This window comes from Saccopteryx leptura, chromosome 9 (genome assembly GCF_036850995.1).
Source record: "Saccopteryx leptura isolate mSacLep1 chromosome 9, mSacLep1_pri_phased_curated, whole genome shotgun sequence".
NCBI lineage: Eukaryota > Metazoa > Chordata > Mammalia > Chiroptera > Emballonuridae > Saccopteryx > Saccopteryx leptura.
This window is the reverse complement of record NC_089511.1, coordinates 91,646,400-91,670,612: the sequence shown is the minus strand read 5'-3', so window position 1 is coordinate 91,670,612 and position 24,213 is coordinate 91,646,400. Positions and strand designations below refer to the sequence as shown.

Below are 24,213 nucleotides of genomic sequence, written 5' to 3'. Positions count from 1 at the left end.
TTGGATGCAGAGACCCTTGGGAGCATGCTACAGCATGCAATGGCAGGGGCTTGGGAGGGGCCAGTGATGATGGAGGTAAAGGTAGGGGTGGAGGGCAAAGGGACACATGAAAAATATCTCACAGGGTTGGGGATAAGATACAGGGAGAAATCAAGGGTGAGTGTAAGATCTTTGACTTCACCCGCTGGGGAAAGCTAGTTCCATTTTATTGTTGAGTCTAGAAAAACCAGGAGGTCACATCACAGCTACAGAGGCCCAGGTGGACCGGATGAGATCAGCAGGAGGAACATCTCAGCCCGATGTCCCCATCACCTGCCTGGCCTTCGTCAGCTCTGTTTCTGCCTTTTTTTTTTTTTTTTTTGTGACAGAGACAGAGTCAGAGAGAGGGGCAGACAGGGACAGACAGGAAGGGAGAGAGATGAGAAGCATCAATTCTTCACTGTGGCACCTTAGTTGTTCATTGATTGCTTTCTCATATGTGCCTTGACTGAGGGGCTACAGCAGACTGAGTGACCCCTTGCTCGAGCCAGCGACCTTGGGCTCAAGCTGGTGAGCTTTGCTCACACCAGATGAGCTCACACTCAATCTGGTGACCTTGGGGTCTCGAATCTGGATCCTCCGCATCCCAGTCCAATGCTCTATCCACTGTGCCACTATGTGGTCAGGCTCTGTTCCTGCCTTTTGAGCTCTGTGACCCTGGGCCATTACTCAGGCAATTGACTGGTGGTGATATTCTTCCTTTTCTTTTCTGAGAAAGTTTCATGCCTTGAAACTCAGTTAGGTGGCACCTCCATCCAAGCAGGCTGCCCTGGTCATTCTCCTGTCCTCTAAGCCCACAGAGAGTCTCTCTTCCTCCAGGGTACTTTTAGATTCTAGAGTCTGGAGCAGCTTGCAAGGCAGTTCTCCAGTGCAGGCTTTGCTCACCTGTAGAAGGCCAACTGGAGGGCCACCTGAATGAAGGCATCAGGGCTGCATTTCTGCTGCTTAATAAATGTTTTCCCATAGTTGTCAAACTTATAAACAAGGAAGTCAAGATTATTTACTATTCTGTGGAGAAAAAAAAATAAGATGCTTTTATTATTCTCAACATAAAACGCACACATTACAGAATCTAACCAAGTTACTTGAACCTGGTCTATGTCCTAGCACCCCAGAGAATGAGGACATAGTCCCTGCCCTGCAGAAATGGATCAATGTGTCAGAGGTTGTCCTTGACATATGGAAGTGATGGAGGGCCTCCTGGACCAGCATGACTCTGAGTTGAAGGTGAGGAGTGGCTGGGCAAGATGGTGGCCCTGCTCTGGCGCTGGAGGGACACGGGCTTAGCTGCAGGGAAGGATATGGGGGCAGGAGAGAGATTTGCATGGGCTAGGAGAACACTGTTAAGAAACCAGATCATAGGCCCTGGCGGGTTGGCTCGGCGGTAGAGCGTCGGCCTGGCGTGCGGGGGACCCGGGTTCAATTCCCGGCCAGGGCACATAGGAGAAGCGCCCGTTTGCTTCTCCACCCCCCCCCCTTCCTCTCTGTCTCTCTCTTCCCCTCCTGCAGCCAAGGCTCCATTGGAGCAAAGATGGCCCGGGCGCTGGGGATGGCTCCTTGGCCTCTGCCCCAGGCGCTAGAGTGGCTCTGGTCTCGGCAGAGCGACACCCCGGAGGGGCAGAGCATCGCTCCCTGGTGGGCAGAGCTTCGCCCCTGGTGGGCGTGCCGGGTGGATCCCAGTCGGGCGCATGCAGGAGTCTGTCTGCCTGTCTCTCCCCGTTTCCAGCTTCAGAAAAAAAAAAAAAGAAAAAAAAAAAGAAACCAGATCATAGAAGCCTGCTGTTCAAAGAAATGAGCCCGAGAGAGATCATTCATTTGACCTGTTTGGGAAGGTGTGTAAGAAGCCCTGCGGATTCTCTGGGCATCCTGGACATCCTGCCAGTTTTGCAAACTCTCTTAGACCAGGGAAAAGTCTATTTCTCAGATGGCTGCAAGTAGTGTCTCCTCCCTGAGACTCATCCCTGTTGCATTTTGGGAAGAGTGTCCTGGAGCCTGGCTGTTGGTCATGGTCACCACAGTGAAAGCTGCTTACTGGTGACTAAAGATATCTTTTAACCAGAGCTGCTGCTGCTGCTGCTGCCGCTGCCATGACACCCCCAGGTCTTTGCTGCCTATAAATCACTGTCAGAGTAGCAGGAAGAGTCCCTGAGTTTACATGGAGACCCTTGAACACTGGTCTCTCCTTTCCTGCCCCCAGGAATGACCAATCCCAGCCTTCACAATGAGCTTGGGGTCTGGGCTGACTTCCTACCTAGAGCGACATCCAGTGAGGTCTGCAGCATCCATCATCTGTCAGCCCTGTGTGAGTACAAAGCCCTGGACGGGGCCCTGAGGCAACCTTGGCCCTCACTCACATACTTGCTCTCTCAGGACTTGATGCTCCTTGCCTACCCCTCCTTGAATGATTTCTGCTGCCTCACATGACCTCAGCTCTTCGTGGGGTCATGCCAAGTTCTGGGAACTCAACAGAATGCAGAGAGCCAATTCCCATGGGAACTCAACCCTCATTCTGGCCTGTTGACACACTGTTCCCACCACAGCCCCGGGAAACCTCTTGCCCAAGCTCTGCCCACTCAGACCCCACTCTTTCCCATGTATAGCTCAGGACTCTTCTGCTTCCCCACCTGCAGGCCTCTCTCGGTTCTTCCTGCCCCCAGAAGGAGGAGCTGGGGACCTCAGGATCACATGGGGCCTGCTCCAGCACCTTGAAGGGAGCAGGCTCCTTCTATTATATTTCTCAGGGCTCAGCAACAACTCACCTCCTAGTGGCCTGCTTATCCTACAACAGCTGTGTAAGGTTGAGATACCAGTACCACTTGATAGATGAATATCTGAGGCCGCTTCTCCATGGAAGGCAGCTGACCTCACAGCAGCTTGCAGTGGGTTTGTCCTTCCTGCTCCTTGGCCTGTGAGCCTAGCTGCACTCCATCTACCTCACCTACCCTATTCCCACAGTCTCCTCCCTGGCTCTCCAGATCCCTGCCCCGAGTCCTTCAGGGCTCCTCAAAGCTTCTGGGCCGTGTGGCATAGGAAGTGTGAAGTTCTTCACAACGGGACCCCCACTTCCTTTTAGTGCCCTGACTCTGGCCGTTCTCTCACTTGCTGGGCTCCACAGCAGTCTGGCTCTTTCATGAGCCTGCCTTCCCCAGCCGCCTGCAGCACAAACCCCTTTAAGACCCATTTTTGTAAAGCCCTCCCTCAATGTCCGGGCAGAATTCAGCTCCTGTGCCCTCCGTGGATGCAGATTGGTCTGTCATTGTCTGTTTTGGGCACTAATTGCATCACACATTCTTGCTCTGGGGGTCTGCTTCCCTTCCTCCGCTGAAGTGTGGAGGGCAGGCCCCACGGCACACTTGCTCCTATGTCTTCAGAGTCTGACCACAGGCCTGGCACAGACTTAGGACTCTGCAAGTGTTGGCGGAGTGAGTGAATGGATGAGCGAATGCACTCATGCTCTCTTACTCAACGAGGGAGTGACCAACCAAGGTCCAGCCTCAGTTGTCAGCCCGCAGCTCATTCCACACCTTGCCACGGCCAGGACTGTACCCCTATCTCCCCAAGAAGGGCTCATACCATTCCTGGCCACTCCTGCCTGGGGCCTGACCTGCCCATGGGAATAAAAGCCCCCTTGTCAAGTTGCAGTGTTAACTCAAGCAAATTGAAATAGCTTAGATTCAAATGACCTATGCAAACCAGTTGTTTATTACCCATCCCCCCCAAACAGGATGATCCCCCCCCTCGACTCTGCTCAGTCAGGTGAAACCCTGGAAGAAAATAAAAAGCTCCATGTTTACATTTTATGGAAATGACAGATCCCTCAACAAGGTTATTTCCCTGAGAGTTAGAATTTCCCTTCTGTTTGACTACACTCCTGTGAGGGGGTGGGGGGCGGAGGAGTGGGGTCTCTGGAACCTTTCAGGGTGCCTGGGCACCCGGGGTGGGAAGGAAGACACAAGGTGACCCCTGGAGCATCACCCTAAAGGAGACTCGGGCTGTGCCCTACCGTTGAAGTTTTTCTGCCGAGGAGGCTAAGAAGCCTTGGATTACCGGGGAGCATTTCCACCTCAGTCTCCTGGGGGTCGGCAGCTCACTGACAGAGTCGGCCCGGGCCAGCTGCTTGCTGCTGCTCATCCTGCAGGCACAAAGAGGCGACTTCCTGCAACCCTGTGAGCTGGGGGCAGTGGGCAGCATGATTCCTTCCCTCTGCCGCCATCTCAGCTGTGGGGGGTCCAGTGTGTATGCGCTCCCCAGAACCACTGCCCTGATGAACAGACTGAGGCTTACAGAGGTCACCTAAACTAGCAAGTGGCACTTCTACCTGACTCTAGAGCCAGTTATTACTGTTATTTTGCATTTTCCTGTTCAGCTATATTGTACCATCAACAATTATAAAACATTAGGAGATAAATTGGAGCACATTGTGTTCTTCTGTCTGTGAGGGTTGGTTTGGGTTTTCACAAATTGTAAATAGTTCCTAAATCATGGAAGAGGTTTAGAACTTGGATTTGGGGAGAAGAGTATAGAAGGAGAAAACCCACAAATTTGTAAATGGAGGAATGAGCCCAATGCATTTGAAGGTCAGAGAAGCCCTTCATCTGGCCAGCTCAGACATGAGAGAGAGAGAGAGAGAGAGAGAGACCCAGTCCGAGAGGGTGGAGAGCCATACAGCTCAGAAACCTTCCCTCTGCGCTGGGTCACCAGTCAGCCCATCCCTGACTCAGAATAAACAACACAGATGGATTGGAGTTTCCCTGGTCAAAGCAGATGTACTTTTTAAGCTAAGAATTCTTTGCCAAGAAGCTTCTCCCTAAGTGCCCTTAAATCTGTTGCCTGGATGACCCCTTCTGTCCATGGCTGATAAAGCGTGCAATGCCTCATTCAAGCTGGTTTGCAAATTCATTTTGTTGCTAAGACACTTTTGAGCCTAAAGCTATCCCATGTGACCACCCAATTTGTCTTGACCCAGCTCGGCTACTGCTGGGCGGTTCCCCCTCCAGACTCACGCATGCTTGAGCAGGTGCTCCACACACTGCACCAGGACGATGCCGTCGAATGGGGAGTGTTCACATACCACACCGCAGGTGCCATCCTGGCCCACGACAAACTGCAAGAGGGAACAGAGAGGAGAGCAGACCTCTGCTTACAGTCAGCACGTCACACCTGCCCCTGGGCTCCTGGACAGGTGCCCTTGGCCTCACAAGAGGTTCTCTCCTCAAGGGCATCAAAGCACATTATCTCCTGAAAATAACACTAAACACAGTTACCAGGACCTGAGAACTCTCAAACAACACTCAGCTGTGTGACTTCTGTCCAGAAATGCTCTGGGAAGGGAAGGTACAACCCAAAGTTCTCTGGCTAGAGTGTGCCAGAGGCTCCAGGAAGGCTGGGCACTCTCTCCTCTGGCACGGGCTCATTCCTTCAGCTTTGGTTAGCCCTGTTTACCCTTCCAGTGGGTGTCAGGGCCGTCACCCTGTAGTGCATTGTGCCATCATGTGCCCGATGGCCCCTCTGGGCGTGGGCACCCTTGATTTTTATTCCCAGGGTCTAGACCAGTTTTCAACCCATAGTAGGTGCTCAATAATTTTGTGGGGTGACTGAATGGAAGAAGACAATATAATTTGGGCAATGCACAATTCCTAGGGAGAAATAAACTCCCTGTGAAATTAGCAAGGACAAGGTGTATGAGAGTGCCCCACCAACAGCTGCCTGGGCTTGGCACTGGGGACTCTGCTCTCAGTCCTGCTGCTGCGGCCTGCCAGTTGAGAGAGCTTCAGCAAGACACTCCAGCTCTCTGGCTGCAGCCCGCTCTCACTTAGAACAGATCCAATAAGGTGGGTTCGTGAGATTGATAATGAGGACTAGAGAGAAGGTATGTGAAGGGAGCACGGGAACTTAAGGATTACTTATTACTCTTGACCTTACAAAGGCTGTCTTTAGTGGGCTTGGAAAAGGGATGTCCTCTGTGCACAAAAGTCCTGGGAGAAAATAATAAGAAAGAGATTTGATTCTTAAAGTATAACCCAAATAAAGCAGGGTGACCCTGTAGCTCATCTATCTAGCACAGCATCCTATTGAGGAGTTACTAGCTTACCACCCATAATTAAACAAGCAGGCAAACAAGCACACAAGCGGCTATTGACGTCTTCATGGAAAGCCTCCCAGGGCACACAGCACACACCCGAGCAGACTCGCTCCATGCCCCCCAACCACTCATACACTTGTCAGCTGCCCAGATCTTTGCTCCCATTCTTCCAATTTCCCACAGAGTTTCTCTCAAAACTCATTCCTGCACACACACCCTCCACCTCGCCCCAGCGCACCCTGCCTCTGTGATGGGAAATATTTCAGCCCTTTCCTATCTTGCCCATGAAGCCAGTGGGTTTCTCCAGCTGCCCTGATCATCTGTCCTGTTTCAAAAAGAACCCAGAGGTGGGCACAGACACCCACAAGAGGCTGAGAACGGAGGACAGTGCCCACTCACACATAAGCACTTTTCTGTTCCTGCCACTAAAAGAGGAGGAAAAACAATGCCTTTTAAAACGTGCTTCCAGCCTTACTAGCCTTCAGCTCCTGTACATCCATTATAGCATTTCACTCCCACAGCTGCTCCAGGAGAGGTTACAAGCCATTAGCACTGCCGGGGATGGCTGAAACAGCCAGCACAGCAGCGAGCAAGCTTGTCAGGAACAGCAGAACCAATATGCACACCAATGTAAAGGATAACCTGCAGGATGCACAGGGCGAAGAAAGAGAAAAATTAGCCTAGAAATGCTCATTAGGGGTGAGTGATGCTAACCCAAGGAGTACAGATCACCGACGGCTGTTTAATAAGGTCATCATGATCGTGGAGGCTTTCAAAATAAACAAGATTAGATTCAGGGTCAGCATGCCAAGGAAAGAAGGGTGTGAGAACAGGGACGAATGACCCAACTTCAACCTCATCCCCATCTGCATGAGTGTTTTCCTCCGGCATATTGTTTCTGGGTCGATGTCATATGAATGAAAAAAAAAAAAAAAAAAGAAAAAAGAATTGCTTTATTTCATTTTATGACATTTTTCTGGGCACATGCTGGGCTGCCCTATTTCTCAGGGATGGAGAGAAGTGTGTCCAAATGGCCAGGCCAGGGTGACAGAAATTAAGAAAAGAGGACATGTCTGGACATCAGCTGTGATTCTTGCTGAACATGCTGAGTGTTTGTTCAGTAGGCGGCCTTGGCATGCTCCCACCTTGCAGTGCATGATGGGAGGTAGGAGTGAACCCAGGTCTGATCCAGAGAGCTCCTGGCCTGGCACAGACAGCAAGAAGATTAGGAAGCTTGAGTGGGGTTTGACTACTTGCTCCTGAAAAGAGTGCTGGCCAGTCCAGGGGGGACATCGATGGCACATTTCTGACCCCTTTAGCTCCCTTGGCCACACACACAGCCTCCCGGACAACAGAGGCTGGTGAATGAGTCAGCTGGATGTGCTGAGTGCCAGCTAAGGCCACTGCTTGTGACCCAGGGGAGGCTCACCTGCAGGGACTTGTCGTACCAGCGGTTGGCCCCATTCTTGCTGCAGCCTCCACCATGAAGGAGCTGGAGAGCCCTGTTGGTGTCGCTGAGCTCCACGGCGCTGGGGGCATCCAGGCACACCAGGCAGATGCAGCGCTCGATCATGTCCAGTGAGTACCGGTTGGTGGAGTCTACAGGGCAGGCAAGCAAGGCCTCATCACCTGTTCCCCTCATGCTCTGTGGTCCCCACTGCACAGCCTGACACACCACAGACAGACACACAAGGGCAGCCAGATCTTGAGCCAGGCCTGACCCCTCCTGTCCCAGTGGGTGCTCTGGGAAGTTAGCCAGCCTATCCTGAGCTTTTATGCTGACCCCAGGGCCCAGCTCAGCCTCAGAGTCCCTCCTGCTGTGGCCAGCTCTGCCTGCAGTGTGGTCATTGGCCCAGCTGGCCAGGATGCGAGGAGTTGCCCTACGGCCTTCTCTGTGGATATTAGACCCTACGCCCAGAGAGGAGCTCTGGCTCCCTCATTCAGCAGCACCCTGCATCATGGCACCAGGAAGCCACACCACGCACCTAGATATGTTTATTTGCCCTGAATGGTTTTCAAGCATTAGTTTTAAAATGGAATTTTATTGGGTGGAATTTTTAAATGAGTCAATTTCACATGAAAATGTGAAGTAAAAGAGTAAGGGTACTGCTCTCTGTGCCCCACCCCCGCCCCAGCAGTTATGTTGATGCAGAGCCAGATGGACGATCCAGGCTGCCCAAAATCTATGACCAGATCACCCTACTGAGGCTGTTTCAGGCCTGTGGGACTCATCAGGATGGATAGGTCAAACGCCACTGAGTTGTGCAGGAGGTATGCTGCCCAGGAAGGTTGAATCTTCCACGAGGACATTGGAACCCGTGGTTCATCCTGAGACAGAGCTAGGCCAGCCAGATGGGCTGCCAGTAACTCCCTCCACCAAGCACAGGAAGGTTCACAAAGCCTGCTCAGTGGGACTGTGGCGGTCAGGAGTCCTTATGGTGGTGGCTGTGCTCCCTCTCTACTATCCCATATAGAATATAGCATTAGGACCCAGTGGGGAGGCTGCCCATCACCCAGAGAGCCAGGCTTCTAGGGCAGATGCAGTAGCAGGATGAAGGTCCCTGTCACCACCCCAACTCCCAGTATGTTACCTTTATGGAAAAGTGGGCTGTGTGGTATCTGGAGGCAAAGGGCACCTGTAACATTGCTAGTCGCATGTCACAATAACTACTCTCCCTTGAGCCACTGGACACCTGGGTTTTAGCAGTTGTGTCTACAGGGATGACTAGAAGTAAAGCTACATTGTCTAGCCTCCCTTAAAACTCAGGGTCTGCAGGTGTCTAAATTCTACCAACAAGACCTAGAAACACTATGTGGCAGCTTTCAATGAACCTCCTTAAAGATAATCAGCATGTGCTCTTGGCCCTCCTTCTTGCCTTCCTCCATCCTGCCACCTGGAACACAGGTGTAATGACTGGAGCTCTAGCCTCCACTTGGCACCATGAGGATGAGGTCCCGCACCCTTCTAGTGAGATGGAAGAACCCTAGCCGTCATGTTTCAGGTCTAGCTTAGTCCCTGGTATACGTGAAAGAGAAAAAAAGAATTCTATTGTATTTTTTGAAACCACTATTATATTCGGTTTTTGGTCACACGTGGCCATATCTGACCCTAACACACCGTCTGGTGGGGTGAGTCCATAGTCTTACACTGCAGGGATTAGTCCATAGTCTTACACTGCAGGGATTAGTTCATAGTCTTACACTGCAGGGATTAGTCCATAGTCTTACACTGCAGGGATTAGTCCATAGTCTTACACTGCAGGGATTAGTCCATAGTCTTACACTGCAGGGATTAGTCCATAGTCTTACACTGCAGGGATTAGTTCATAGTCTTACACTGCAGGGATTAGTCCATAGTCTTACACTGCAGGGATTAGTCCATAGTCTTACACTGCAGGGATTAGTTCATAGTCTTACACTGCAGGGATTAGTCCATAGTCTTACACTGCAGGGATTAGTCCATAGTCTTACACTGCAGGGATTAGTCCATAGTCTTACACTGCAGGGATTAGTCCATAGTCTTACACTGCAGGGATTAGTCCATAGTCTTACACTGCAGGGATTAGTCCATAGTCTTACACTGCAGGGATTAGTCCATAGTCTTACACTGCAGGGATTAGTCCATAGTCTTACACTGCAGGGATTAGTTCATAGTCTTACACTGCAGGGATTAGTCCATAGTCTTACACTGCAGGGATTAGTCCATAGTCTTACACTGCAGGGATTAGTTCATAGTCTTACACTGCAGGGATTAGTCCATAGTCTTACACTGCAGGGATTAGTCCATAGTCTTACACTGCAGGGATTAGTCCATAGTCTTACACTGCAGGGATTAGTTCATAGTCTTACACTGCAGGGATTAGTCCATAGTCTTACACTGCAGGGATTAGTCCATAGTCTTACACTGCAGGGATTAGTCCATAGTCTTACACTGCAGGGATTAGTCCATAGTCTTACACTGCAGGGATTAGTTCATAGTCTTACACTGCAGGGATTAGTTCATAGTCTTACACTGCAGGGATTAGTCCATAGTCTTACACTGCAGGGATTAGTTCATAGTCTTACACTGCAGGGATTAGTCCATAGTCTTACACTGCAGGGATTAGTCCATAGTCTTACACTGCAGGGATTAGTTCATAGTCTTACACTGCAGGGATTAGTTCATAGTCTTACACTGCAGGGATTAGTCCATAGTCTTACACTGCAGGGATTAGTTCATAGTCTTACACTGCAGGGATTAGTCCATAGTCTTACACTGCAGGGATTAGTCCATAGTCTTACACTGCAGGGATTAGTCCATAGTCTTACACTGCAGGGATTAGTCCATAGTCTTACACTGCAGGGATTAGTTCATAGTCTTACACTGCAGGGATTAGTTCATAGTCTTACACTGCAGGGATTAGTTCATAGTCTTACACTGCAGGGATTAGTCCATAGTCTTACACTGCAGGGATTAGTTCATAGTCTTACACTGCAGGGATTAGTCCATAGTCTTACACTGCAGGGATTAGTCCATAGTCTTACACTGCAGGGATTAGTCCATAGTCTTACACTGCAGGGATTAGTTCATAGTCTTACACTGCAGGGATTAGTTCATAGTCTTACACTGCAGGGATTAGTTGGAGCTGAGAAGCTGCTCCCTTGCTCTGCCACAGTCTCCTCTTATTTATTGAGCCCCTTTGCTTCTGCAGGTATTTAAATTCAAGGTCCTTGTCCAGAAGACTGTTCTCTTTGTCAAATATGGGGGGCAGGGCTGAGGGTCCCTCCTGGATGATAGTCAAGACCCTCCTTTCTCCCTCTGACTCTGCACCGAGGCAGGTACTGGGGTAGCCCTGGGACTGGGTGCTGGCCCTTCTATTTCCTGTAGCCAGCTCTGTGCCCTTTGATTCTGAGCCCAGGTACAAAACTCCTTGTGTGTGCAGCCACACATACCCCCCAGATCCTGCCTCTATCTTCTCCATTGGGACCCCAGTAACTGCTCAGTCAGGACTCCCCCTTTCAGAGCCCTTGGCTCTATAAGCTTCTCTTCCTCCATAGCCTCAAGCCAAGAATTACGCTCATCATCTCCCATCATTTCCCATAATCCCTCACAGTCATCTAGAATCTGCCTTCCTGAAGTCCAGGGTATGCGTGGGAACAGGTGCAGTTTCCACCTACCTCTCCTCTCAAGCTCTAGGTCCCCTCATAGCCTCTATTTACTGGCCTGGTCCTGCCTATGGGTCAGAGCCAAGCACAGCAACACCTTTACCAGGAAGTGGGAAGCTGAGTCCATACATGGCCAGTGACCACACCAGGAATGTGTCTGTTTTTTCTTCTGAACAGATGGGAACCTGGGGTGGTCATAGGTAAGGTCCTATCTGCTCCTCCCTACTTTTTGCCTTGCCATAGCCTCTGGGAAGCTCCGACACTCAAGGAGGTGGCAAGTTTCCCTTCTTGGTGTGTCAGCCTTAAGGGAAGCAATCCCGAACACCCTCCCCTGGGCTTCCTCAGGCCCTGCTGGGCATGCAGATGTGAAGGCCACCAGGCTTTTCCCTGTTCTTCCCAGGTGATTCTTCCAGGGTCACGAGAGGTTTCCAAATGTCTTCATGTTCCCACCCATCCCCTTCCTCCCACTTTTTGAAACTTCTAGGGGAAGGAGCCATTACTCAGAGCAGGCATTCCAACCTGGGAGGGAAGGTGACCAGCAAGCCAGCCATTTCTCTCCTCCATCCCCCCTTCCTGCCTAGAATAATGAATGAGAGTTTGGGGAGTATCATACTCCAGGACATCGCATGATCCCTGTGGGGTCAGGATGGCTCTTCACTTTCCACTGGCCTCTTGTGCTCTCCTGCCTTGGTCTGGACTTCAAAGCTTGGAACCCTTACCTGAGGAGCTAAAGACATATTAGACCCTATCATGGCCCCACCTTCCCTTTACTCCTTAAGTGTGACACAGTCACCATGTCATCCCTTCAGCCTGAAACAGCTCCTCCTGCCCACCTGGTGGAATCCAAACTTCTCAACAGCTCCTGGGCTTCAGGGCTAGCCTCTATGGCCCCTCATGACTCAACCGTTCTGATTGTGTGCATGAACCTCACACTAGCTTTCTGCTGCTCCCAGGACACCTGTGCATGTGGGTCCCCTTCCCATTGCTCAGGCTGTCCCCAGGTTGGAGCCTTTCCCTCATTCTCTCTATCAAAGCCTGCTTGTAGAATGCTCCCAGGTTCCCTAGTCCTCTAAGAGTACTGGCCCTGTACCTGGCATGGTGAGAGCAGCCTGGATAGAGTCCCCACCCTCCAGGACTCTGCACACTTGGAGCCATCCGCTCAGTGCAGGTGAGGCACCTCCACCCTGTCCACCAGGCCAGCCTCACACAGTACCTGAGTTTGGCTGGTCCAATTTCCTCTATACCAACTGTCTTCTACCACAGAGCACATGACCTTTCAGAGCAAGTCCCTGCACTGTCCCCAGACCCCCAATCTTCAATCAATTGCTGCCAGTCCAGGCCCAGAAACCCTGATCTCCCTTCACCACCACCATCCAACCTGTGAGCTTGCAGAAGGTTGGACTTGGGTCCCAGCTCAGGCAGACAGTGTCTCTGCCTGGCAATGGACTTGCGAGTGCGTGAACAGACAGAGTTGAGGCCTGTGTGCACAGCTCCAGGAGGTAGCCCAGCAGAGCTCTGCTGGCCAAAAGAAAAGGTCCAATGGACCTGGAGGGTCAGGACCACCACTTTTGGGGGCATGGAGTTTCATGGGAAGTGTTAGGGGTAGAAAGAAGATGGGAAGGATTTCTTACCCTTTGCAAAGCTCCAAACTCTACCTCTCTCTGCTCCAGTAAGAGTCTTGGCCAATAGCCATGATGTCTGGCCCTGTACCAGGTGGTGTTCTGGGGGTTCCTTTGGCTTCTAAGCTGGCTAATGACTTCAGAGCATGAGGAGGTTTTGGCCAGGCCTGAGCCAGATTTAAATAGGCAGAGAAGAAGGGAGAAGCACATCAGGAAGCAAATAACAGTACAAGAAAGAGCTCTGAGGGCTGGGACGTAAACATTCAAGTTTGTGGGAAGAGGTTGTGAGGCATGCAGGATTTCAGTGCAGCTGGAAGAACGCAGTAAAGAGATGTTAACCTTTTTAGAGCATCTGCTATGTGCCAAGCATCAATCTAAGCACTCGTACAGATGAAAATCGAATAGAAACTATTATCATCCCTACTCACAGGTGAAGAACAGAATAGCTACATGTGTTACCTAAAGTCACCTAGTAAAAGGAGGGGAGTGACTTTGATTCAAACCTAATGGCAAGGCTGGGACCAATCATCAAAACTGAATGGCAGTATTGCAATATGAACTTTATCTAGCCATGGCAGGGAGGTACTTATAGATCTGGGCAGAGGTTGGTGTGGTCAGAGAGAGTCTAAGGTGCCTAGTGCTTGGGAAGGGCATAGGCATGGAGGCCAGACAAAGGACCATGAGCAGCCCCAGGCTGCCCACCTTGGCCCTGTTAGCCATGTCTCAGTGAGCCCTGAGAACCCAGGTTTAGTATCTGCCCACACCAAGGTTTCCTTAGGAACAGCTCCAAGGCCAGGTGGAGTGGGAAGGCTGCAGCTTCCCAGGAATCATACAGAAATTCAGCCAGAAGAGTAGAGAACAGGCCTGACAGAGCTTCTGGCTAAGAAATTGGAGGCTTGGCATACTCCTTCTCAGCTAGGCAACTTGCTGTTAGCAGCAAAAAAAGGACAGCTTTTAGGCACCAGTGCCCACCCTCTTCTAGATGGGAAAGAGAGACTCCTTGGAGGAGCCAAGGAGTCTCTTCACTCCCTGGCATGCTAGCTGTGCAGGCAGGAACCAGGTCCTGGCTCATTAGACAGAGTGAGATGGGAGCAGAACAGCCAAGTAGGATGCCAGGTGGTCTTGCAAATAAACTCCCTGCATACAAAGAGCTGATCGGTCAAATGCTGATAAGTTTATCGTGTCAGGGAGAAAATAAACTATAGCCAAACTCATCCACCATGACTCTGGCTCAAATGTGATGGAAACATGGAGCAGTGGGCTGAAGGCATACGGCATAGGCTGTTTGTCTTGTGACATCTTCATCGAGCACACGGAGGCTCATTTAATGTGGTAAATCAATCTTCTTCAAGGAGTTCCTGCTTAATAGTGAGAAGTCAGAGTTGAGTAATAGAAGGATCTTGCTCTGCTACCCACATAGGAGAGGCTGACAGCCTCAATTGTGCATAAATTCCAGAAGCCATGAGACCTTGGGGGTCCCTGGAGCTCCTGTTAGAGGTAGAAAGCTTACAAACCATGACTAAGGTGAACAGAGAGAACATCAACATGGAACCTTTCCCTTTGGATGGCTGCAGAACTCTCAAGTGCTATACACACACAGACAGACACACACAGACACACACACACACACACACACACACTCACACTCACACTCACACAGAGCCCTCTCTGAGATTCTTGCTTGCTTTGACCTATCCTTGAGAAGCTGGCCCAGGTTAGCCTCTGAAGGTCTAGGGAGATGGAGGCACCCGGCACCTTCTTAGAGGCCATTGTCAACCCCATCTGAGCATCTTTCCTCCCAAGATGGAGGGATCATATCTCTCTTAGAAGAGAAATCTGCCAGCACACATCCCATATATTTTCCTACTCTATGGCTTATGGGGTAATCTTTATGCTCCCCATCTCCAGAGGTTATGAGATTTCTAACAAGTGCATTTCTTGCTCAATTAAACCTGTTTTTTGCAGTTCAGAATTTCTTTAACTTGAGTTACAAAGGCCTCTTTAAAAAGCTCCAGAAGGAGGGACGTCTGCTTCTAGGAAGATCAAGAGGGTTTTCCCCTGTTCCTCTCATTGAAAACTCTGACCATTATGTTTAATGCAAATATAGAAGACTCTGAAATATGGAAAGAGGAAGGCAGAGTGACTAAGAACCTCAGGACCCAAGGAACATATGATAATGGGTTCCATGGCTGTTAATGACTGAATTATATCCTCTCCATCTGTCTTCAAATTTATATGTTGAAGCCCTAACTCCCAATAATATGACTGCATTTAACGACAAGACTGTTAAAGAATTAATTAAGGTTAAATGAGGTCATAAGGGTGGTGCCCTAAACCAATAAGCCTGTTGTCCTTATAAGAAGAAGAAGAGACACTGAGAATATATATGCACAGAGTAAGGCCATGGGATGGTTCCATGTGATGAAAGTCATCTGAAAACCAGAGAGAGTGGTCTTAGGAATAATCAACCCCACCAACCTGTTGATCTTGGACTTCTAGCTTCCAAGATGGTGAGAAATCAATTTCTATTGTTTAAGCCACTGAATCTTTGGATTTTCTGTTTTAGAAAACTTCAGACTTGGAACTGAAGTAGCCATCAACATTAAAACACAAATAAATGTGAACAACAACAAACAACAAAAACCCTGATAAACAGAGTTTTTATCATTCTCTTTAGCAGAAGGACCAGGTAAAGGACAGGCTAGCAAGAAAGAACACTTTTAGATATTAAACCTACTCTCCTCACCCACATGCCAGCAAAGACAGAATGGGGAACCTAGACTTCTACTATCATCATTCTGTAATGAGACATCTCGTCTTGGGTAGTTTCAGAGAAAGAAAGGTGCAAACTGGAACTTCTATCAGTATTAGGTGGTAACCAACACCACAGTTTACCCCCTCCCCTGCATCAGTAGAGAACACGTGGGGAGAGTGAATTCTTAACTCCCCAGCAACAACAAAGAGTACCTTCCCTTGGCGTGCCAATATAGACCACCTGAAGGACCTGAACTTCTAAACTTACCTGGCTCTACCAAGGCAGTGCTCATCCCTTTCCCTGCTAAGACATTGTCAGAAGAAGCCAGCTAAAACAAAAGGTTTAAATAAGGTCCAGTGTCTCAGATAATGACATATCCAAATATCAATATAAAATCATTTGTCATACCAAGAATAAGGAAAATCTTAAATTGAATTAAAAAAGATAATTAGTAGATGACAACACTGAGACCAGACAAATGTTAAAACTACTTGACAAATATTTTTAAATTAGCCATTATAAAAATGCTTTAACAAGCAATTATGAACACATTTAAGACATATAAATGAAAAATAAAAAATGGTAGTTTCAGTAAAAAATAAAAAATATAAAGGAGATCTAATATGGCGGCAAAGAAGGTAAAAGTTACACTCCTCCTTTCCCAGGACCAAAATAAATTACAACTTAAATATCAACCTGAATATCCAATTGAAGACTAGATGAACAGAAATCTTATAACCAAGGATTTACAGAAGAAGCCACATCAAGACTAGTAGGAAGGGCAGAGACATGGAAAGGGCTGGCCTCACTTCCATGTGTGGCAGCCCAGATTCTAGAGGGATATCTCAGCTGAAAAATTTCCTTTTGAGGAGCATGAGGTCTCAACCCTACACTGGGCTCCCTAGCCCAGAGCACCAGAGCTGGGAAGAGGCGCTCATATAACATCTGGCTGTGAAAATCAGTGGGGATTCCATCTGCCAGGGAAAGATAAGAGTCAGCTAGGTACCCAGGTGCCCTCTTAAAGGTCCAATGCACAAAATCTTATTTGTAGCCACTCATCCTGAGCTCTGATGGAGGAAGGGCAGAGTGGATTACAGTTGTGTGAGGAGAGACCATGGTTTGTCGCTCCTAGAAGAAAGATGAAGGGACAGCCACCAATCTCTGTGCTGAGTCCCTCTCCCACACAGCTGATGCCATCTTTTTTGGGTGGAGCTCTCCCCTCCTTTTGGTATCAGCTTGAGGGAATGCAATAGTTTTACCCTCTGGACTCCCTACTGCCACAGTCTGCAGAGCTCACTCCCTGGGGAGGAGTCAGTTGCCTGATGTAGAGGTCAGAGCAGACTCAGTGGGTGTCAGTGACTGAGATGAAGCTCAAGGGTAGGGGACATTCCTCCACATATCTGTGAGGCTGGCTGGTACCTTTCCCTCACAAGAGATCCAATAGCTGCACCCTCTGGGCTACTGGTGGACCCACCTTCCCAACTCTTGGTGGCTCTGCCTTGCAAAGCTATGGCCCAAAGAACTACTAGAACTGATAAATGAATTCAGTCAAGTAGCAGGATGCAAACTAAATATCCAGAAATCAGTTGCATTTTGTATACCAATAATAATGTATCAGAAAAGGAAACTAAAAAAATGACCTCATTTATAATTGTATCAAAAAATAAAATGAAAATACCTAGAAATAAATTTAACCAGATATAAAAGACCTATACTTGGAAAATTATAAGACAATGAAGAATGAAACTGAAGATACAAATAAATTGAAGCATATTCCATGTTCATGGAAAGGAAGGATTAACATTATGAAAATATCCATACTACCCAAAGCAATCCATATCAAGATACCAATGGCATATTTCACAGAACTAGAACAAATATTTAAATAATTTATATGGAATCACAAAAGATCCCAAATTGCTATAGTAATCTTGAGAAAAAAAGAACAAAGTTGGAGGTATCAAGTTACCTGATATCAAACTATACCACAAAGCCATATTAATATAAACAGCATGATATGGGTACAAAAATAGACATAGAGCTTAATGAAACAGAATAAAGAGTTTAAAAATAAGCCCATGACTTTATGGTCAATTAATTTTTGACAAAGAAAGCAAGACCATACAATAGAGTGAAGATAGTTTATTCAAAAATTGGTGCTAAGAAAATTGAACAGATATGTGCAAAAAATGGAAACTAGACTACCTTCTTAAACTATACACAAGAAGAAACTCAAAATGGATTAAAGACTTAAACATAAGACTTAAAATCATTAAAATCCTAGCAGAAAACATAAGCAGTAAAATCTCAGACATTTCTCATAGCAATATTTTTTCTGATATACCTTCTTGGGAAGGGAAACAAATGGAACTATATCAAACTAAAAAGTTTTTGCACGCCAAAGGAAACCATTAACAGAATGAAGTCAACCCACTGAATGGGAGAACATATTCACAGATGATACAGCTGATAAGGAGTTAATATCCAAAATTTATAAAGCACTCATAAAACTCAACACCAAAAAACCCCAAGCAATTCAATTAAAAAATGGGCAAAAGATCTGAGTAGACATTTCTCCAAAAAGGACATACAAATGATCAATAAAAAGATGATGGTGATCATCAATAAATCAACAAACAACAAGTGTTGGTGAAGATGTAAAGTAAGGGAACCCTCATGCACCATTGCTGGGAATGCAGCCACTGTGGAAAGTAGTATGGTGTTTCATACTCAAAAATAAAAATGGAACTGCCATATGACCGAGAGATTCCACTTTTGTAAATATATCTAAAAAAACATGAAGTAGTAGTTCGAAAGAATTTTTACACCCCTATGTTCATTACGGGGTTATTTATAATAGTCAAGATTTGGAAGCAGCCCAAGTGTCCTTCAGTAGATGAGTGGATAAAAAAGCTGTGGTAAATATACACAACAGAATACTACTCAGCTATAAAAAGAAGGAAATATTTCCCTTTGCGATGGCATGGATGGACCTGGAAAGCATGCTAAGTAAAATAAGTCAGGCATAAAAAGACAAATACTATATGATTTCACTTATATGTGGAATCTAATAAACAAAATAGACTAATAAAGAAAATAGAAATAGATGCATAGATATAGACTGATAGCTGTCAGAGGGGATGGTGGTTGGGGCTGGTGAAAAGGTAAAGCAATTAACAGAAACAACAACAACAAAGAAACTCATAAACACATTGATTACCAGAGGGTAATAAATTACCAGGGGAATGGTGGTTGGGAAAGTAGAGGAGGGTAAGAAAAGATGATAAATGGTGATGGGAAGGATACTCAACTTGTGATGGTGAGTATACAAAAAATATACAGATGATGTGATATGCAATTGTATGTGTAAAACCTATATAATTTTGTTGACCAATGTCACCCCAATAATTGCAATAAAAAATTTAAAGATAAAGGAAAAAGAAATGATCATTTTAGAACTGAGAAATAGCCAATGTATAAGGCCATTGGAAAATGATGGGCTCAATAGCAAAATGTAGGGCAGAGAAAGAAATGAGTGAACTTGGAGCTAAAGCAATAAAAGTAGTCACTCTGAAAAAGGAAAAATAGACTAGTAAAAACAAACAACAACAAAAAACCCCAGAGCCTAAGAAACCTGTGGGACAAAAGATTTAACAATTATGTCATTAGAGTCACAGAAGGAAAGGAAAAGGGTTAGAGCAGGAAAGTATTAATGAAAATAATGGCTGAAAATTTCCCACTTTGGGAAAATGACATAAACCTAACAATTCAAGAAGCTCAGTTTGCCTGACCAGGTGGTGGTGCAGTGGATGGAGCGTCGGACTGGGATGTGGAGGACCCAGGTTCGAGACCCCGAGGTCACCAGCTTGAGCGTGGGCTCATCTGGTTTGAGCAAAGCTCACCAGCTTGGACCCAAGGTCACTGGCTTGAACAAGGGGTTCTCGGTCTGCTGTAGCCCCACGATCAAGGCACATATGAGAAAGCAATCAATGAACAACTAAGGTGTTGCAAGGAAAAACTGATGATTGATGCTTCTCATCTCTCTTTATTCCTGCCTGTCTGTCCCTACCTGTCCCTTTCTCTGTCTCCGTTTTAAAAAAAAAAAGCTCAATTAATCTCAAACAGAATAAATTCAAGGAAATCCACATCAAGTTACATTATAGTCAAACTTCTGATAATTAGAGACAAAACAAAAAGTCTTGAGAGAAAGAAATGACACTTTATTATAGAGAAAAATAAAAAATTCAAATTACAACATATTTCACTGTGAAGGCTCGTGAAAAGGGGTGCGAAACTTTCTCAAGTGCTGAAACAAAAGAACTGTCACCCCAGAATTCTATGTCCATCAAAATATCCTTCAGGAATAAAAGAAAATCAAAACAATCTCAGATGAGAAACCTCTAAAAGAATTTGTTCCCAGCAATCTTAATAAAGAAATTTTCATTCACTGTTGATGTGTTTTTAAATTTATATTAGAGGAAATATTTAAGACAATTATAAATGGGGGAGAGTAATTATAAATTATAAAAGGAATGTAAAGGGTGATAAACTTTCTACACTTCACTAGAAGTAGCAAAATTTTAACACTGATACACTATGATAAATTATGTATGGGTAATACCTATAGAAACCATCAGAAAAAGCTATACAAACAGATACACTGAAAACACTACAGATAAAATTGATTCTAAAAAATGTTCAGGTATCCCACAGGAAGACAGGAAAAAGAAAGCAAGAATTGAAAAACAGAGAAAACGAAAAACAAAACAGCAGAATTAAACCCCAGCATATCAACAATTACTAATAGAGGTTGACAAAGGAGATTAAAAAATTATGTCCCAGCTATATGCTATCTATAAGAAACTTGCATCAAATAAAATGATATAGGTTAGTTGGACGTAAAAGAAAGAAAAAAATATATCAAGCAAACATTAATCAAAAGAAAGCAGGACTGGCTATATTAATATCACATTAGGTAAACTTGAGAGTAAAGAAAATCACCACAGACATTACATGTAAAAAAGGGTCAATATACCAAAAAGACATAACAATCTTAAATGTGTATATATCAAACGTATCACAGAACCAACAGAACTGAAGGAAGAAATAGACAAACCCACAACTGCATTTGGAGACTTCAATGCCTCTCTCTCGATAATTGATAGAACAACTAGACAGTCAGTAGGGATATAGAAAAACTCAACAACACAATCAATCACCAGGATCTAACTGACATTTATAGAACACAGCAACAGCAGGATGCACATTCTTTTCAAGGTCCCATGAAGCATATATGTCAGGGTGGACCATATCTTAGGCCATAAAACACCCTCAACAAACTGAAAAAAAAAATTGAAATCCTACAAAATGTGTTCTCTAGTCACTGGATTCAGTGTAAAAACAAATAACGGGAAAAGTTCTAAATATTTGGAAACTCAACAACACTCTTCCAAATAATCCCTGTGTCAAAGAGGAAGTCTTAAAGGAAAAATTTTAAAAGTTGAAATGACTATAAATAAAAACACACTGTATCAAAATTTATGAGGCACAACTAACGCCCTGTTGAGAATAAAATGCTGACATTACTGGAAATGCTGAGGTCGCCGGTTCGAAACCCTGGGCTTGCCTGGTCAAGGCACATATAGGAGTTGATGCTCCCAGCTCCTCCCCCCCTTCTCTCTCTCTGTCTCTCCTCTCTATCTGTCTCTCCCTCTCCTCTCTAAAAAAAAAAAAAAAAAAAAAAAAAAGCTGACATTAGAAAAGTGGAAAAGTCTCAAATGAATAACATAAGCTCTCATCTCAAAAACCCAGCAAAAGAAGACAAAATCAATACAAAGCAAACAGAAGGAAGAAAATCAATGAGATTCAAAACAAAACAAAAAAAAATAGAAAAACAATGAAAAGAAAGCTGGTTTCTTTAATAGAGAAATCAAATCTCTAACAAGTCTAACAAAAACAGAAACAAACAAAAAAAAGTAAAGACACAATATCAGGATAAAACAGAGCTGTTGTTATAGACCCTATACACATCAAAAGGATATCAGGAAATACTATGAACAACTCTACAAACATAACTTTGACAATTTAAATGAACTGGATCAATTCCTTGAAATGTATAAATACACCAAATATGAAATGTCAAATTTGGATAACCCTCTAACTATTAAGGAAATTGAATCTGTAATTTTAAAACTTCTGAAAATGAAATTTTCAGGTCCAGAGGGTTGCACTGCAAAATTCTACCAAACAATTATGAAAGAGTTAACACCAGTGCACATAATTTCTTTCAGATATTATAAGAGGAGGAAACACTTCTCAATTCAGTTTATGAACCCAATGTTATCCTAATACCAAAACAAGAAAAGAACATCCCCCCCCACACACAGTTCAATAATCCTCATGAATATATATACAAAAATACTGAACAATATGTGAGCAAATAAAATTAAGCAACATAAAAAGAGTTATACTCCATGACTAAGTGGACCTTGTTCCAGGGATGCAAGGCTGGTTCAATATTAGAGAATCCATCAATATAATCGATCATATTAACAGACTACATAAAAATGCATGATTATATCAATTGATGCAGTAAAGTATTTGAAAGAATTCAACAACTACTCATGATAAAATATAAAAAAACAAAACATAACCCAACTCAGAACAGATGGGAACTTCCTCAACTTCATAAGGAGCATCTACAGAAAAGCATACCACTAACATTATACTTAAAGGCGAAAGATTGCATGCTTTTCCCCTCTGATCAGGAGCAAGTAAGGACATCACCCACTCTTACCAAGGCTATTCAACACAGTACCAGAAGCTCCAGCTAGTGTAACAAGGCAAGAAAAAGGAAAAACTAAAAACAAGGACCAATTCCCCTAAAATTAATAAATGAGTTCAACAAGTTTGCAGGATATACAATAAACATACAGAAATCAACTGTGTTTTTGTACACCAGTGACAAACACATGACCACCAAAATTAAAAAATACAATACCATTTACAACCATGCAAAACAAATGAAATACTTCAGTGTAAATCTAACAAAAATGTACAGGAGTTGTATGCTGAGACTACAAAACACGAATGAAATAAAGCAAAGAAGATCTAAGTAAATGGAGAAATACACGGTGTTCATGCATCAGAAAACTCAACATAATCAAGATATCAAGTTCTTCCCAAATTGATATACAGGTTCACCACAGCTCCCATCAAAATCCCAGCAACACTTTTTGTATATATAGACAAAATTATTCTAAAGTCTATGTGAACAAAGGAACTACAATAGCTAAAACAATTTTGATAAAAAACAAAGTTAGAGAAGTCAGTATATCTAATTTCAAGACATTATACTGCTACATAACCAAGAATGTGTGGTATTGGCAGAGAGAGCAACACATAAATGAATGGAAGAGAATAGAAAACCGCAAATAGACCCACAAAAATATGCCCAACTGATTTTGACAAAAGAGTAAAAGTTATTTAATGGAAGAAGGAGGGTCTTTTCAGCAAATATTGCTAGAGCAATCAGACATCCATAGTTAAAACAAACAAACAACAAAAGAAAACTGGATATAAATCTCACACCTCATAAAAAAAAACTAATTAAAAATGGGTTATCATTTTAAATGTACAATGTAATATTGTAAAAGTTTTAGAAAAAATAAAAAAATCTTTGAGACTTAAGTCTTGGCAAAGAATTCTTAAACTTGACACCAAACAGAGAATCCATAAAAAGGAAATTTGATTAATTGGACTACATCAAAAGTAAAACATTTACTCAGTGAAACATCCTATTAGGAAGATGAGAAGATAAGCTACCAATTGGGAGGAAATGTAAAACCACACATCCAATAAAGAGTTAGTAAAGAATATATAAACAACTCTTAGAGTTCACAGTAAAACAAACAACCCCCTCCCAACAATCCAATCAGATAATGAGCAAAAGACACGAAATGATATTTCACCAAAGAGGATATACAGATGACAAATTAGCACACAAAAGATATTCCGCATCACCTATCATTAAGAAAAATATAAGTTAAAATTACAATGTGGTATCAATACAGACCTATCAGAATTACTAAAATAAAAAATAGTGAGAAAGCACACGCCGGTGAGGATGAAGGAAAACTGGATCACGCATACACACATCTTGGATGGGAATGTAAGACGGCAGTTAACTCTGAAGAACTTTTTATCAGTTTCTTAAAAATCTAAACACACAGATATAACATATCTGTTCTTTCATTCCTGGGCATTTTTTCATGAAATAAATACTTATGATTACACAAAAAAAACTATACATATATGTTCATAGTAGCTTTATCTGTTGCAGTCAAAATGAAGAAAGAAATCCTTCAATGGGTGAATGGCTAGTTATATCACCTATTGAGACACATCCGTATCATGGAATACTGTACATAAAAATAAAAAAAAAAGAATGAACTGTTAACACATGCCACGACTTGGATGAGTCTCTAGAGAATTATGCTGAGTGGGGAAAAAATGCTGATCTCAGAATATTACATACTATATAATTCCATTTATACCACATTCTTGAAATAATA

The 24,213-nt window shown here is 44.7% G+C and overlaps 1 protein-coding gene across 2 annotated transcripts in view; it reads right to left on the bottom strand.

Moving 5' to 3' along the window:
• CHAT (choline O-acetyltransferase) overlaps positions 1 to 24,213 on the bottom strand; it is a 75,665-nt gene that overhangs the window by 10,751 nt on the left and 40,701 nt on the right. For both annotated transcript variants that reach the window (XM_066348797.1, XM_066348796.1), the window contains 4 exons: positions 7,551 to 7,720; positions 5,043 to 5,143; positions 4,043 to 4,171; positions 925 to 1,047 (listed from right to left, as the gene is read on the bottom strand). In XM_066348797.1, the coding sequence (XP_066204894.1) occupies positions 925 to 1,047; positions 4,043 to 4,171; positions 5,043 to 5,143; positions 7,551 to 7,720 (523 nt within the window). The remainder of the gene's footprint in view (positions 1 to 924; positions 1,048 to 4,042; positions 4,172 to 5,042; positions 5,144 to 7,550; positions 7,721 to 24,213) is intronic.